This window comes from Vespula vulgaris, chromosome 11 (assembly GCF_905475345.1).
Source record: "Vespula vulgaris chromosome 11, iyVesVulg1.1, whole genome shotgun sequence".
NCBI lineage: Eukaryota > Metazoa > Arthropoda > Insecta > Hymenoptera > Vespidae > Vespula > Vespula vulgaris.
In genome coordinates, this window is record NC_066596.1 from 1607501 (window position 1) to 1625604 (window position 18104).

At 26.9% G+C, this 18104-nt stretch overlaps 1 protein-coding gene across 6 annotated transcripts in view; it reads right to left on the bottom strand.

The window, feature by feature from the left end:
• The window catches only part of LOC127067617 (cell growth regulator with RING finger domain protein 1-like), a 36919-nt gene extending 20049 nt beyond the window's left edge, over positions 1-16870 (bottom strand). The window contains exons 1-3 of one of the 6 annotated variants that reach the window (XM_051002790.1): positions 16405-16870; positions 14246-14430; positions 4210-4367 (exon numbers count right to left, since the gene is read on the bottom strand). In XM_051002790.1, the coding sequence (XP_050858747.1) occupies positions 4210-4367; positions 14246-14343 (256 nt within the window). In that variant the 5' untranslated portion in view covers positions 14344-14430; positions 16405-16870. Of the gene's footprint in view, positions 1-4209; positions 4368-14245 lie in introns of all 6 variants that reach the window. The other 5 variants (XM_051002789.1, XM_051002791.1, XM_051002787.1 and 2 more) reach the window with 5 other exon arrangements.
• Positions 16871-18104: the final 1234 nt, after the last annotated feature.

Below are 18104 nucleotides of genomic sequence, written 5' to 3' on the forward strand. Positions count from 1 at the left end.
AAAGGTGTTATAAGCTTGGATTGAAACGGTATATATCGTTCGTTAAAATTTTTTAACTATCGGAATTAATACATTACAACTCAATTTATAATCTTTTTCCTTCTATTATTATTATGTCATATTTTTCAACGTAGACCATTAGAGAATTTAATAATATGTAAGATAAAAGATCGGGAAAGAAAGAAATAATTGATTCGATAATATTGAAACTTATACGTATACAAGAGATACAACGCAACGATAGAATACATTAACGTAGTTATTTAGTTTTTAATCTGAAAATTTGATTCTTAGATATATCCTTATTCACGACTAACAGAAATTTATTTACAAGACGATTGTGCAAAAGTCATGAATAAAAATTCTATTACACTACATCAATCAATCTTTGTCTCTCTCTCTTTCTTTTTGTTTCTTTACATGATTTTTACACGTTTATTCTGATAAAAGTTTCGATCATTTGTTTCCAGAGAAGAGAAAAAAAAATCCCACGTACGTATCATCGAGCTTATTATTTTATAATATCCTTTTTTTTTCCTTGTTCCTCTTTATCTTTCCCGATTATTTAAATGGGGAAACAAGAAAGATCATACATGCATCGTGCTTATTATTTTATAATGTCCTTTTTGCCTCTCTTTTCTTTTTTTTTTCTTTTTTCTTTGTTACTTCTTATCTTCTCTAATTATTTAAAAATGAAAAAAAAATAAAAGAGAATTGAAAACCACATATTGCTTATCACTTTATAATATCCTTTCTTATCTCTCTCTCTCTCTCTTTCGTTTTTTTGTTCCCTTATTACTCCTTATCTTTTCTAATTATTTAAGGGGAAAAAAAAAAGATCACGTCGTCTTACAATGTCCTTTTTTTTGTCTCTTTATCTTTTTTCATTATTCAAAAGAGAAAAAGGAAAATTAAAAAAAAAAAAAAAAGAAAAAACCTTAGAACTAAGAAACGCTAACTATTTAACTAATAAACACTATTTATCTTCTTTTTTCTGTGTATTTTTTATTTTTTTATTTCTTATTGTTTCTAATCAAGGTACTAACTCGTATGAACAAAAAGAGAAAGGGTGTGTGTCTATGTGTGTCTGAGAGAGAGAGAGAGAGAGAGAGAGACGGAGAACAACATCGTTGACATTTACGTAACGCAAAGACGCGTGCCGTTGTGTTCATTAAATCGTATGAATGATCGAGACTTTAATTAGAGATCTTTCCGGTTTTACATAATGCACTTTACGGAAGCGAAAGACGATCTAATGACAAAGAAACGGTGGATAAACGATTATTGTTTCTTTTACGATAATATTTGCTGTCGTGTATTATTATGATGCCGTTGACGTAGTAAACGAACGTTTAATTTTTTTTTCTTTCGTTTCGTTTCGTTTTGTTTCTTTTTCTCGTTGGTTTTCCTTTTTTTTGTATTTTGTATTTTTCTTTCTCTTCTTCTTCTTCTTCTTTTATTATATAAACAATGTCGTCAATATTTTTAAAGGGATAAATTGTAAATAAACTTTTTTGTACGTACGTGCGTGTGTATAAAGCAAAAAAAGAAAAAGAAAATTATTTTATCATATTGTTTTTTTTCTTTTCCTTTTTTTTTTATGAATATTAATTACAAATCAAATGGACGAGCATACGTCACGTTACGTCATGAGATTTTTTGTACTTTCTGTCCTTGAAACATTGCAAATGATGTAATTAATAAAGCTATTATTGACGGAGAAAGGGATGAGATTAATTTTGTTTACTCATTTGTTTACCAATAATTTTTTCTTTGTTTTTCTTTCTCGATATTACGAGAAAATGAAAAGAGATGTTATAATTGTTAATAAAAGTGGATATTAAAGAGAAGATTATTATCATAATTTTCTTCTTTTTTTCTTTTTTATTTACGATAAATTTCATGGTTTTCTTTTTTTTTTCAATAAAATTTTAATGCAGACTATTGTACACGGTATTGTACATCGCGCGAGATTGTTCATTTTAAATTTATCTTCTTCTTCTTGTTTTAACAGACGATTTTTGTCTCTGTAGAAATTTTTCAAAATATTGGCTATTATACTGATTATTCAGCGAGCATGAAAATTATTGTCATAACTTATTTGATTAGAAATTCGTAGAAAAATAAAAATATATGATATGATCTATTTGATGAATATTAAAGCAAAAACTATCATAATCTTGTTGTTTTTAGAATATCCCTAAGAAAAACATATTAGACTAGCTATCTATTTTATATTAAAGTAGAAATAATTATCACATAATTTCTTCGACTTAATTCTTTGAAAAATAAAGATAAATGATTTGAACATAACATTTATACAACATCCTATTATATATATATATATATATATATATATATATATATATATATATATATCATTAAAAAGAAATATGTAATTTTTTAAACATTATTAAACATTAACATTTTATAATTTCGAAAGCAGAATGATATTTAAACGTTTACAAAATTATATAACATAACAAAAATCATATATATTTATCTCCGTATTTACTTGATGCTTTCCGATTATTGTTTCACAATACAAAGAGAAAAGAAGGAAAAAAAATGAGAAAAAAAAAGAAAAATAAAGAAAACGAGACGAGGGTAATAATAAGTTGCTATTAAAAAACAAAATGAGTTTGCCAAGAACGAAGTTGATGTATAACCATTAACCAAATAATGCATACATACACACATGCATACACACACACGCGCGCACGCACGTAACAGGAAGATATTTAAGAACAGCTGATTTGTTACATAATTATAAATTGTTGTCAAAATTTTACAAAGAGAGAAAAAGAGAGAAGATTTAAGATCTCTCTCTCTCTCTCTCTCTCTCTCTCTCTCTCTCTCTCTGCCTCTCTCTCTGCCTCTCTCCTTTTCTATCTATTTATCTATCTATCTATATATCTATCTTTATGTCTATCTCTAGCTATCTATCTTTCTAAGCAGACATTAATGATAATAGTTTTATATGTTGTGCAATATCGTGATCCAAAAACATTACACAATATAATGCGTTCTATCTTGTTTCGGTGGCTGCTTCTCATGAAGGTGAAATCGGATGAGATAACTTAAAGAGAACTTACACGCATAAGAGAAAAAATACAAAAGAGAATGACGAAAGATGAAGGAAATTCGATGAAAAGTACGCTTGTGAAATGTGATGAAAGGAAGGTGATGACGAAAATATACGAAAGGATATGGAAATGTTAAAATGAAAATATTTATCTCGTGAAAGACGACGATGAAAATAGAAATGAAAGTGGATGAGGAAATGAGAGAGAAAGAGAGAGAGAGAGAGAGAGAGAGAGAGAGAGAGAGAGAGAGAACACAAAAAAAGATTGTAGCAGAGTAAAAAAAAAAAAAAAGAAGGAAATAAAACCATGATAGATAAAACTCAATGAGGAAGATGGATGAAAAAGATGTTATATTACGAGATGAAAATATTAGATGAAATGGGATTATGAGAATGGTTGGAAATGTATATGAAAATTGATGACGATAAAAGTGTGGAGCTTGACGCAAGATGATAAAAAGTGACGACAAAAAAAATAGAAAGAAGAATCGATTAAAAAAAAAAAAAAAAGGCTACGTAAGTAGACGAAGAAAAAAGAGTCGAAGAAGTTAGAATAAATGAATGGAGATATAGACGAAAAAAAAAGAAATAATAAAAAATGAAAGAAAAAAGAATGAATCGAAAGAGACGGAGAGACGGAATGAAATACATAATGAGACGAGAGATAAAGAGAGAAAAAAAGAAAAGAAAAAGATAACGACAGAAAAATAAGCTAAGAGATGTGAAAAACAAGATCGAGATGATAGATAACGATAAAGAAGTATAAAATAAACGATGGAAAAATGAAGTCTAGACAAAGAGAGAGGAAGAGAGAGAGAGAGAGATCGAAAGAAAGGATAAAAAGAGATAACAATTAAAGGACGCAATGAGACGGAAAAACAAAGCCAAAAATAAATAAATAAATAAATAAATAAATAAATAAAATAAGATAATAAAAACATATATAAACGAAAGATCGAACAAATCGAAACGTGTAATAAATCGTTGTTCGTTGGATATTAATAGATCCTTGATCGTTGTTACAGAATTGAAAGAAAGTAAAGAAATAATTCTGTTGAAAAAAGATTAAAACGAAAAGAAAAAAAAAAAAAAAAAAAAGAAAGAAAAGATGACGGACAACTTACCGGCATAGGTACTCTTGAAGCTTTCGTGAAGTTTGAAGGTGAACGGAATGTGAACTTTCATCATTTCCATTTGCGGAATTCTTGGTGAATGTGCCATAACGCTGCCACCGCTGCCAAACATCAGCTCGTCCCCGTGTACACGTAGTACTATCATGTTTCTGCACCAACGAATCGTACTTATTTTCAAACATTTATCATCTCATTTTTATTTTTTATTTATTTCTTAAAACAAAAAACTAGTATCATCATCATCATTATCATCATCGTCATCATCATTATCATCATCGTCATCATCATCATCTCGGAATGTAACGCAATATCTTTATAATTATCATTATCAATCATCATGATCATGATCATCGTCATTATACATTATCATTATTGCTTTAATTATTATGACAATTATTATTTTTTTATTATGACAATTACAAGAATTGAAGATTCAAGTGAAGATACGAAATGGAGATTACTTTGATTGTGTATGAGATTTTTTTTTAGGAAAGCATAGAAATAATATAAATAAAAAAAAGAGAGACAATTTGATGTTAAAATAAATGAAAGGTTGTAATAGAGAAATCGATTAGAGTAACATTGATTTTAAACTTCAAGTTTCTCAAGATCTATTTAATTTTAATCTTTCTATTTCAATCAAATTTTTATTATAATTGCTATTATTATATTTTTATATTCCATTCTATTTCCTATTATAATTATACTTTTGTAATTAATTGGTTCAATTATTTTACTATATCTAGTAAAATAAACATGAGTCGATGATGATCTAGCTAGTTTTTTGTTCTTTTTTTTCTCTCTATGTTTTTCTTTTCTTTACTTTTTTTCTTCTTTCATTAGATGTATACTTACATAGCATGTATATGTATATACATATGTATATGTATATATTTAGAATATGCATTAGCAATTTTTAATATGTTAATATATTCAACGGAGAGACTTTTATTGAAATCATATGTTTACATATCATATATGTGACATATCAAGCGTGTGATATAAAAACGTGTGTGGAAATGTTTTAATTAGGTATGTAATGAAATTATATATATATATTTTTCTCTTTTTGTTTATTTTATTTTATTTCTTTTAATTATAATGTATCAATGAAATTCATTATATATTATGGAATTTTGAAAATTATATACAGGAATACAAGAAGTCGCATAGAAAAATACCAGCAAGATGACTATCATTCAAAAATAACTTCCAAAAAAAAAAGAAAAAAAAAAGAACAATATTATTTTAAGTAAATGTATGAGTTAATATGTAAAAATTTTCGATCTATTAAGTAATATGCAAATATGTATGTATTGATGATATAACTGAGAGATTTAATATTTAATAATACTTAATATAAATTTTTTTTCTTTCTTCAGTAACAATTCTATTATAAAAATCATTACGTTATGTATATATACACACACATATACATATATAATATAGCCCAAACATGATATAAATATATATACAAATTTTTACAAAATTTAAAAAAACATTAAATGATATCGAACATATATATATATATATATAAAATATATTGTGTGATATTTTTTTAATTATGATATATATATACACACACACGCGCACGCACAATACATTTATGCAATTTATTTATATTCATCCGAAAAAAAATGTAACTCTTCCAACTACTGATATCCGAAATATTCAAGAAGAAAAAAAAAAAAAAAAAAAAAAAAAAAGTAATACATAATTCGAATTAAAAAAATACTTTTTCAATCAGCACTAACGACGAAATGTCTGTGTAAACAAAGATAGATCTATTTAAAGAATGATATAATTTATCTCTCGGGGTTTTCTTTTCCTTTTTTTTTTTTTATATTTTTATTTCTCTTTTCTTCAAAAATAGATATTTGTCATAAAAAGAATGATTTCACTTTACCAAAGATAAATTATTATATGAATCATCACTTACCGGTATATATATATATATATATATATATAGACAAAAGAGGTGTGAAGATAATAATACTATTCGCAAATGATACGACCCATGAAATATGATTTCACGTGTATTGCGTTGAAAGGAATGAGAATTGCGAGTGGAACAAAAGTAGAGAGAAGGCAGAAGAGTGAAGAAAAGATGATGAGAGAGAGAGAGAGAGAGAGAAAGAGAGAGAGAGAGAGAGAGAGAGACGATATAGCTAAAGGAAGCAGGCGTGACCGTAATATGTTAGCTAAGAATCTCTCATTATGCAAGAGACGTGCTTTTTCTTTCTTTCTTCTTTTTCTGCCTTTTATTCGTTACTACCTACAAAAATAATACTACTATTTTCTACGAAATTATACAGAACGAAAATTTTATATTCGTTATTAGTGTCATTGCCGATCCTGCTACCTCGTTTTTCTTATGTTTTTTTTTCTTATATATATAAATGTTAATAAAAAAATATTACATTAAGTATATGTTAAAGTGAGAATAATAATAAAACAATATTATAATTATATATATAATGTTAATAATTAATTATTTATTTATATGTATATTTGATAATGTATTTAATATGTTAATATATATATTATATATATAATATATTAATATATATTATGTGTATATTTCTTTGAAATATTTTTCCATATATGTATATATATAATATTCTATATATTATATATATCTTTTTTTTTTCTATTCCTCTTCTCTCTATCTCTATTTTCCTCTATTCTACTTTTTCTTATCTCTATATATCTCTCTTTCTCTTCTACCCTTCTGCCCCCCCCTCTCTTTATCTTATTTAATCCAATAAAATTTTTTATGTATATACATGTATATATAAAAAAAAAAAAATAGTAGAAACTAATATATTTTTCGTTAACCTTAATCTTTTTTCTTTTTTTGGTTCACTCTAATTTTCTTTCATCGTCATTTTCGACATCTTCAATATTGTTTTTCTTTGAATATCAATCATTCAATTTCCTTTTCCTCGATCTACCAGAGAACATTTTGAATGAACATTCGACGATGCAGTTACATAAAGCTGCTGCTAAAGTATGTACGCTTAGCAACGCCAATGACCCAAAGTAATTCTCGTTTCTGTGACGTCGAGACTTTTTTAGAAAGTAGTAGAAGCATGAGTATATACAGCGAGAAGAGAGCTTCTAAGATTTAAACAGGATATTCTTCTCTCTCTCTCTCTCTCTCTTTGCATCTCCGTCTTCCTTGATGATCGTACGAATAATCGTAAATGAGATGCAACGTTTCATGAATTTTTATGTCTTTTGAGATTATTTCTTTTTCTTTTTTAACTTTTAATTTTCTTTTCTTTTTCTTTTTTCTTTTACTTTTCCAAGAAAATTTATGATAGAGTTTGAATGTTCTTTGGCTGACTTTGTATAGATTAATTTTTATATTTTTAATATTTGCATCGTTCGAGATATGTACGAGATTAGTCAGCTAAAACTTTAAGTATTATATATATATATATATATGTATAGTTCAATTTATTCTTATTATAGAATAAAATTTTTTAAGAGAAATAGATTTTCTTTGCATTGTCTTAATACAACATTTATCTAGTAATTTATTTAATTAATGTTCATCTAGTAGAGTACGAAGTATTTGTTATGAATTACAAAAGTTATCGATAATGTTTTTTTTATTTTTATTTATTTAATTATTTTTTAATAGAATTTGAAATTCTCTCTTTCGTACAAAATTTACAGAGACAAATCCTGAGCGGATTTAAAATACACTTAACGTCATTTTATATTGCGATTACTGGGAATGGTAAATACGACAACTTCTTTCAAGATTATCGATAAAAAAAAAATTTAATTTTAATATTTATTCATTTAACAAAAAGAAAAAAAAAGAACAACTATTTTTTCGAATGTACATCGTCACAACGTATCGTTATATCGTCAACTAAAAAATTTATCCAAATATTTAGTTTTTAATGTCACGATAATAATCTCGAAATATTAAATTTAAAATATTACAATCATTTCTACGGAAGTTCATTAAATAATTGCATATATATATTTAACATTGCTATTACAATATTAAATTGAATATCTCATTAACAAACAGTAGCATAAATGGGTTGACGGTAAATATGAAATTCGAAAGATGATTTGTCAATTCTTTCTTTTAATTTTTTTTTTCCCTTAATAATTCACAATAGGAGAAATTTATAGAGGTTTGAATTTACCTTGACCTGCTTTTATAATATTCGTGAAAGCAACAAAATCAAGTTCCATTAAAAGCAAAAGGAAAGAAAAAAAAAAAAAAGAAAGAAAAAGAAAACAGAAAAAAAAAAACTCCAACGACATACATATCTTAGAAAATGTGTCATTCACGTAGAGATTTTTATTTCCAGTACATTAATCTTTTCCAGTGAAATATATTCTTGTCCAGAAATTATCTTCCATCATAAAAAGTAGCGAAAATGTGTACATATATATATATATATATATATATATATATATATATATATATATAAAACAGGGTCATCCAAAATAATTGATCAATAATTTTAGAGTTTGCGATTTCATGAATTATCAAGGAATTTTAATTATTATTATTATTATTATTATTATTTCTTTGTTCATTTTTTATTAATTAGTAACAAATAGGAAACTATATTTGTATCTTTTCTATTTCTATTTTTAATATTTGTTTTAAATAGAAAATAATATTTATAAATATTTATATTCATGTTGAAAAATGCAAAAGAAAATATAATTCGTTGGTAATTCATGTAGTTACGAAGCTCAGATTATTATTAATTATTTTGAAACGACTTGTACATATGGATGCTCGTAAGTATGTCTTACCTCTATTTTTCTTTCTATTTTCGATAATAAATATTATTAAAAAAAAAAAAAAAATAATAAGAATATTGTAAACAAAACAATCTATGATACATGATATAATAATAACAATAATAATAATAATAATAATACTAAAAAAATATAAAAATGATAATATATATATTTTCTTTATACTTTAATTTATAAACAAAAAATAAAATAAAATTTTATTATCTTTCTGCATAAATTAATATAATCAACAGAAATAGAAAAAATAAAGAAAAAGAAAAGGTCGTAAGAGTAATTTTTGAATAATTTCAGTATTCGTATAAATAATTTCAGATTGATAACCACTGTATTTTAATATAAATGAAATGCTAATGGCAAGATTTTAAAAATTAATGAATGCGCACGTGTAAGTTTGTATTCGTTAAAAAAAAGAAAGAAAAAACCGTAAAACATATTAAAGAGGTAAGCTTTTAATATAGCTAACCACTGAAAAAAACAAAAAATAAAGAAATAGAAAAAAAATATTTGAATATTAGATTTTATTAATATGTTTATCCATCTTTCTTTTGATCATTAAATCAGAATTAATTATATCAATTAATCTCCGTGAATCTAATTTATTGAACGTAATTATGAAAAGGAATTGACGTAGGTATTATGTCATAATATTCATACTCGAATAAAAAATATGAAAGAAAAGAAAAAAAGAAAAAAAAAAGAAAAAAAAAGAAAGAAAGAAAAAGTAAAGAAAAAAAGAAATAAAATCCTAAAAATCATTAAGAAATGAGGATCCGTATAGAGTGATGTACGTAATTGAAAATTCATTTCGATTATCGCATAATTAATGATTTTAATGATAAATGTTTCCTATAAAAGTTGAATTAATATTAACGACGAGATGGTGCGGTGTAAAGTGGGGGTGTATAATTTGATGTAATTAGTTTATAGGAAATTATTAATATATAGGAAAATACATATAGGACATATGAAGGTTGTTATTTTTTTTTTCTTTCAACGATATATATATATATATATATATATATATATATATATATTTAAAAAAAGAAAAAATAAGGAAATTAAATTAATAGGAAATTTATTTTTTATGAAACTCTTTTTTCACAAAAATTATCATTACTATGTTGTTTTGTTGATATTACATTCGTGTATAATTATCATTTTTAAATAGAATTGACGTCTGTTTCTAATCTATTTGATATCAATTTTTATGTAATATTTACTTTGTAGGCGTGTTGTTTTTCACAATTTTAAAGACCAAAGGAATACTGTTATCACGACATTTATATTATCTATTTTTCTTTTTCACATATATGTGAGAGGATTAAATGAAATAATAAATACGAAATAATCATTCATTCGAGTACATTTTAGAGTATGTCATTGAAATAATAATAATAATGATGATGATGATGATGATGATGATGATGATCATGATAATGATAATGATGATAGTAATAATTATTACTATTTTTTTTTCAAAACGTGTGAAACAATCATTTTTATCAGAGAAAAACAAACTTAACAGCTAGGCAACTAAAAATTTTACATAGCAAACATATAGTTTTATGATTTACAAATATATATATATATGTTATATATATATATATACTACATGTATACATATATATATATACACATATAAGTATGTATCTGCAAAACGCGCTTTCGACTTACCTACTTTCAAGACGCGTTCTTGTGAATTTACTTCATGAAAGTGACTTCATCATTCGAGAAAATCTTAAATATGTCAAAGAGATAGATAAAGATAAAGATAGACACAGAAAGAGAGAGAGAGAGAGAGAGAGAGAGAGAGAGAGAGAGAGAGAGAGAGAGAGAGAGAGAGAGAGAGAGATATGACAGTTAGATTGCTAATATAAATCCTTTAAAACATCCTCTATTGTTTTTTTGCTCTTCTCCTGATCTAATTATCTCGTAAAAAAGTATAAGAGAGAGAGAGAGACAGAGAGAGAGAGAGAGAGAGAGAGAGAGAGAGAGAGAGAGAGAGAGAGAGAGAGAAAATATGACAGTTAGATTGCTAAGATAAATCCTTTAAAAAAATCCTTAAGAATATCTTCAATTGCTTTTTTCTCTTCTCTGTTTAATTTAATTATCGTAAAAATATAAGACAGAAAAAGAGAAAGAGAAAGAGAGAGAGAAAGAGAGAGAGAGAGAGAGAGAGAGAAAATGTGATAGTTAGATTGCTAACATAAATCCTTTAAAAAAATCCTTCAGAATACCCTCAATTGCTTTCTTTCTTTTCTCTATTTAATCTAATTATCGTAAAAATATATCAGATAGGAAGGGGAGAGAGAGAGGGAGAGAGAGAGAGAACATATTTAACACACACACATATATATATACATAAAAAAAAACAATTCGATAACAAAAATACAATAACAGTTCAATTAGGTGTCCTTCTTCTTTTCTTTTCTCTTTTAATTTTCAACCCTATTTTTTCAATATTTCCATACAAATGATACCGATATTGATTTTCATCTCGCAACTTTGACATCGTCGACATTCTTGTCATCAACGACAAGAATGACAACGACGAGAACTATGGACGAAGAAAAATAAAGAGAAGAGGATGACGTTTGCATATTGCAAGCAGTATAGTATCGAAGAAAATGTAACGTAGAAAGTAGTATGATAAAGAAGATTGTTTAATCAAGATCAGAATGAAAGAATGAAAAAGAGAGAGAGAGAGAGAGAGAGAGAGAGAGAGAGAGAGAGAGAGAGAGAGAGAGAGAGAGAAACAGATAGATAGAGAAAGAGAGAGAAAAAGAAATATATATATATATACACATACATAACGCGATATATACGTGTTTTTTTATCTAACGCATGTCTCGAGAACAAATCATCTTTAATGAATTCGTCCGAGCTAACATAGATTTGTTCGCAAGTTTATTTTTACAATGATTTGCTGTCTTTCGTTTAATTCGTTCTTCTCTTTTTTTTTTCAGTATAAAATTAGATGATCTTTTATATATAATTGATTATATATATATATATATATAATAACTATATATAATAATTAACAAGTATTATATATAATAATTGATTATATAATATAATTACGTTATGTAATATACATTATATAAGTACATTATACAATTTATTGAAAATTGATGTTATAATTTATATTGTAACAATACATTGTTAAATGAAAATAAGAGATAGAGAGAGAAATATGTATGCAATATGTTTCTCCTTTTATACACGTCTTTAAAACAAATCATTCTTAATGAATTCGTCTGAAATAACACAGATTTGTCAACATCATTTTTACAACGATTTCTTTTGTTCCATTATTTTTTCTTTTTCTTCTTTTCCTTTTCTCAATATTTTTAAATACAACGGATCTATTTTAATTTTTTCTATATATTACACGTATATATATTCATTTATAATTGATTCTATATATAATTAATGATAATAATAATAATAATAATAATAATAATAATAATAATATTTAATTAATTAAATGATTTTAATAACAGTAATTCTTTTCGTTTTGCTTTTTTCTTTTTTTCTCATATTTTCAATAGATTATATATATATATATATATTACTTATTGAAGATTGATATTATAATTTACATCATAACGAAATATATATCATAAGAGAAAGTAAATAAATAAATCATTTCAAATGAATTCTTACGAACTGACGACTTCTAACTTGTTTTTTTTTTCTTTTTCTTTTTAACGATATTTCATGTTTTCTTCTCTCTCTCTCTCTTTAATGCTACCAATAAATCAATTATAAATGCTATAAAAATATCGTCAAAAAATCAATGAGTGAGTCATTCTAAATGTAGACTTAAATATGCGAATTCAGAAATTCCCAATATGATCATTATGATTTTTATTAATGTTTTATGTATATTCATGACGAATGGCAATGATTTAAAAAATATTTTCTAACGAATTGGTCATTATAACAATTAATTGTTAAAATAAGCGTCAATATCTCTTGATAAAGATTATTTGAAATAATCAAATGAGATAGGGTGAGAAGATAAAAAAAAAAAAATGAAGACAAGTTCGACGAGAGACTACAAAGTAAGATTTTGAGGTTAGGATGTCCGATACGTTAAATGACTACAAATTATACCGGTGAAGATTTTTGGGTGTGCGTGCGTATGCGTAAACGTAAGCATTTATCAGTGACCAATCTCGAGCTTGTAATTTGTATATTACTTCATTGCGTTGCATAATAACTATGTAATAAAAATAATAATAACAATAATAATCTTTTTCTTAACAAAAAGCAAAATATTTCACAAGATCCGGAAAGAAAAAAGAAGAGACAAAAAATCATTTTCTTTCTTTTTTTCTTTCTTTCTTTCTTTATTTATTTATATTTTTCATTCTTTAAGAAGGACAATAATGAAAAGTTAACCTTCAAGAAATTCGTTTTACTTCCGAGATCATTCGATTCGACGAAACAAAAACGAACAAACGGATAAACAAAAAAGCGAAGAATTTTTTAGAAGCGGGAAATTTAAAAATATAATTACACATGGATCGTTTAATATGCAATTTTTGAAGATAGTAGTAATAAAGCAATGTATTCAATATAGGAAAAGATAATTCTATAATATCGATATTCGAAAGATCGATGTATAATCATCGACTCTTGACCGCGACTGATATTTAATCATACTTTTGTGTGCTTATATCTGCGTGACACGTGTATCTGCCTTTAACAAATATTTTTCAAATCACTAAAGTGACTCAGAATTATTAGATTCCGATATATTTACGAAGAAACAAAAAAAAAAACATAGAAAAAAAAATACATCTATGTAAATAGTATCTATTTATATATATATAATACACCCACGTAACAACAGACCACACGTTTTTTTCTCTATTTTTTTTTCCTTTTTTTCCTTAACCTATCTATAACTTTTGTGTATGTATATAAATACATATAACATATTATATATATTACATATTAAAAATGTTTAGAATATATAATATATAATATACTATATTTTATTTTTGAAATATATACATTACATACATACATAATATATATATCTTCCCTTCTTACATGTATGCATATATATATAAAACATGAATTGTGTACGTGCGTGTACGTGTGCCTGACGAACGAGATATAAATGATAAAAAAAAAAAAAGAAAGAAAGAAATATGTAAATAACAATTACATAAAGATATCTATATCTATATATATATATATAAATACTTACCTCATGATAAATAAGAAGACACCACAGAAACATATTAGTACAGCAAGGACGGAGAAAATGTTCGACAATTCCGCGACGGAAACCAACATTGCCGTCATCTCGTTTCGTCTCAGGATGATGTTATCTTTCCTCCTTCTCCTCCTCCACCTTTTCTTCTTCTTCTTTTTTTTATTCTTCTTCTTATTCTTTATCACGCACCACCAAAGAAAAAGAACACAATGTGAACACACGCGCGAGTTCGACCAGGAGAAACGACGTCACGTTAAGAGCGTTAGAAAGAGATAAAGTATGAAAAAAAAACAAAAGATAGAGTAAAAGAAAGATGGAGAAAGAGAAAGAGAGAGAAAGAGAGAGAGAGAGAAAGAGAGAAAGAAGGAAGGAGAGAGTAAAAGAGAAAGAGAGAGAGAGATATAGATGAATTTTCGTGACAGAACGAACGACTAAACTTATAACTCAATATATATATATATATATACAACTACATATGTATATACATGTGTACGTATAGATATGTTATATATAACATTATATTACGCACGAGAAAGATAAGAAAGGGAAAACTTAACCTCACTTTTGCTTAACTCGAATAGACACACGATCTATTCACGTTCTATAAAAATATATATCCCTATATATATATATATATATATACATATATACATACATACATACACGCACACACGTATATTTATATATATATATGTATATACAAAAATAAAGTTAGGTTAGGTTAAGGGTAAAAAGAAAGACGTTTGAAAGAAAAGAAGAGAGAGAAAGAGACAGAGATAGAGTTAGAAAAGGAATGAAAACAATCGGAAGAAATGACATGCGACGTGCGTGGGTGTAAAGCTCGATAAAACGTACGACGACGACGATGACAACGAAGACGATGAAGACGACGACGAAGATGACGACGACGACGACGACGCGACAACGGCTGGTCGTCAATGGCGCGATGCCATCGGATTTTGGCGAAGTACCATCGGACTCATTCGTGCTTCTTCGGTACGAAAAAGAGAAGAATGGAGCTAACGTATGAGAATGAGAGAGACAGATAGATGTAAAGAGAGAAAGAGAGAAAAAGAAACCGAGAGAACGATACGAATAATCTCTTCACTCGTGTCGAACTCGTTTACGCATCGCTCACGAACTGCTACCACGATTTTCTTCCGGTGGGTTCCGTTAGGAAGAAAAGAAAGAAAAGAAAAAAGAAAGAAAAAGAAGAAGACGAAAAAAATGAAGAAAAACAAAAGAAAGAAAGAGTGAGAGAGAGGGAGAGAGAGAGAGAAAGAGTAAAAGAGAGAGAGAGAGAGAGAGAGAGAGAGAGAGAGAATAATGTATTAAAGCGCGTGCGTGTAAAATTTGGTTAAAACTAGAAATAACCTGTATATTATATTTTTACTCTCTTTGTTCTCTTGTTTATGTATATTATTATTATAAAAAATAAATATAAATGGGATTGGAAAAAGTATGATAGTAAATCTGATTCGATTTGATTTGACTTGAATTGGTGATTCGACTCGATTTATATGTACATATGTATGTATGTATGTATGTATGTATGTATGATGTACGTCGTTCGTTCGTACGTCGATCGTTCTTTCGTCGTTCGTTTGCTCACGCGTAAGTAAGTAGTACGTTTGTTTTATTTTCCTTCTCTCTTTCTCTCGTATCTATTAGATTCTCCGAACTCTTGTTTTCCACGTTTACCTGTATCTCTTTCGTTCTTTTCTTTCTTTTCTTTTTGTCTTCGTCACAGTACTCTATTTCTTTCTTACACTCTTAGGTTATATCTTTTACCTTTCTCCAGTTCTACGTACGTTATTTCTATATATTTTCTTCTTTTATTTATCTTTTCTCTCTCTTTCTCTTTCTCAGTCTATGTCTGTCTGTCCGTCTATCTATCTATCTGTCTCTCTCTCTCTCTCTCTCTCTTTCTCTCTTTTTCTCTGTTTCTCTCTTTCAACGTAAAACCGTCGTAGAGTAAAGGCGATTAGCCGCTCTCTCCTGACGTTGCATGCCGACGAGGTCGCGCGAATCGGTCGATCGATAACTCTCTTCTTCTTGGCGCGTATCGCCAATTACTACCGGCTTCACTTCTCTCTTTCTCTTTCTTACTCTCTTTTTATCTAATCTATACTTCTATCTATCTTTCTTACTCTTCAACAATTCCACCTTTTTCTCTTATTAATCTCGTTTGGAGAGATATTAAATGAGAAAAAAAAGGATATATTAATATTGATATTAATATCGATATTTATTATTATGCTCTTGTTTTTATTATTATTATTATTATTAGTATTATTATTTTTTCACTTCGTTGATCCTATTTTAAACGTACGAGAAAAAAGTGAGATCTAGAAACTCTCGTATTATTATTATTATTATTATTACTGTTATTATTATTATTATTATTATTATTATTATTATTATGTCGTTGGATTAAAAATAAAGAGGGAAAAACGCGAATGAAGCAACAACACCACGATCCGAGTCGTTGCTCGTATGGCCTAAGACTGGCCGTGCCGGAACACGCTTTGCTCGACTTATACACGTATCTTCTGTCCTTCTCCTACTTCTACCCCTTCTCTTCATCTGTTTCTGTTTTTTCTTTTCCTTTCTTTCCTTTTCTTCTCTTTTCTTCTCTTTTTCCCTTTCTATTTTTCTTTTCTTTTTCTTTCTTTTTTTTTTCAGTGCTTCGAACACCGTAACGACCTCTGGCGGTGCAATGAACCCAGTGGATAACGGTAGGCGACGACTATTGTCGCCCCCTTGTTAGTTCGTTGACGTTTACTATTCACTATCGAGACGCCACTTGGCGGAAATTAATGGTAATTAGAATTTAAATCGTTTCTTCGGAATAATTATGTGCGACTTAATATAAGATAACTTTTTGGATAAAGATTATTTGTATGTTAAGTAAAGAGATATGAATTTTTTATGTAATATATATATATATATATATTACAAAAAAAGATATATATATATATGTATATATTGTATACGTATTGTATTAATATAATATCGATATGATTTAATCGTTTAATCGATAATCATTTGAAAAATCGTGAATGGAAATACAATTAAATGTTATCGTAATGATTAAATAACGAGACGGAATTATACCAGATTAGAATCAATTGAATTTGATACAATTACGAGTGTTATTGTTAAATCGTGTTATTTAATTTATCGATCGAGTCATCCATTTATTTTTTTTTCATTCTTTCACCGAATAAGATGGCGCCTTGGTTTAAGCTAAGATATACTTTCGTTAATGTTACTTCTTATTTCGAAAAGTGTTGAATATTGTAATAGGTAGAAACATGTATATTATAGGAATAAATATTTTATCGGTAGTACTTTCTTTTAAATTTATAATAATCGATATATTTAAGTCTTTAGTAACGACACTCATTGATATTATACTATTACCAACCGAGTTTTATGATAAAACAGAACAACCGCGTGGACGTCGGTAAAAATGTTTCAGTTACATACATACGGTGAATTCCGAAGAAGTTTTTTAGTCTACATTTACAGAAGCTCGTGTTCGTTTCGTTATCGTCAACATGTTTTGTTTTTTCTTCCTTTTATTTTTTCCTTTTATCAAAACCAACAACGTGTTAAGGACTGTAAGTATCACTAAATATATCAATTTTTATTCTATTTGATTGTCTATAATCGTATAATATTAAATTATTAGTTATATCTACATTGATTTTACATTGGAATATGATCTTCGTTTACATCACGACCATTACTCGTCAAAGAGCTCGAAATAGTATACTAATTAACGTTCTTCAAGAGAGAGAGAGAGAGAAAGAGAGAGAGAGGGAGAGAGAGGGAGAGAGAGAAA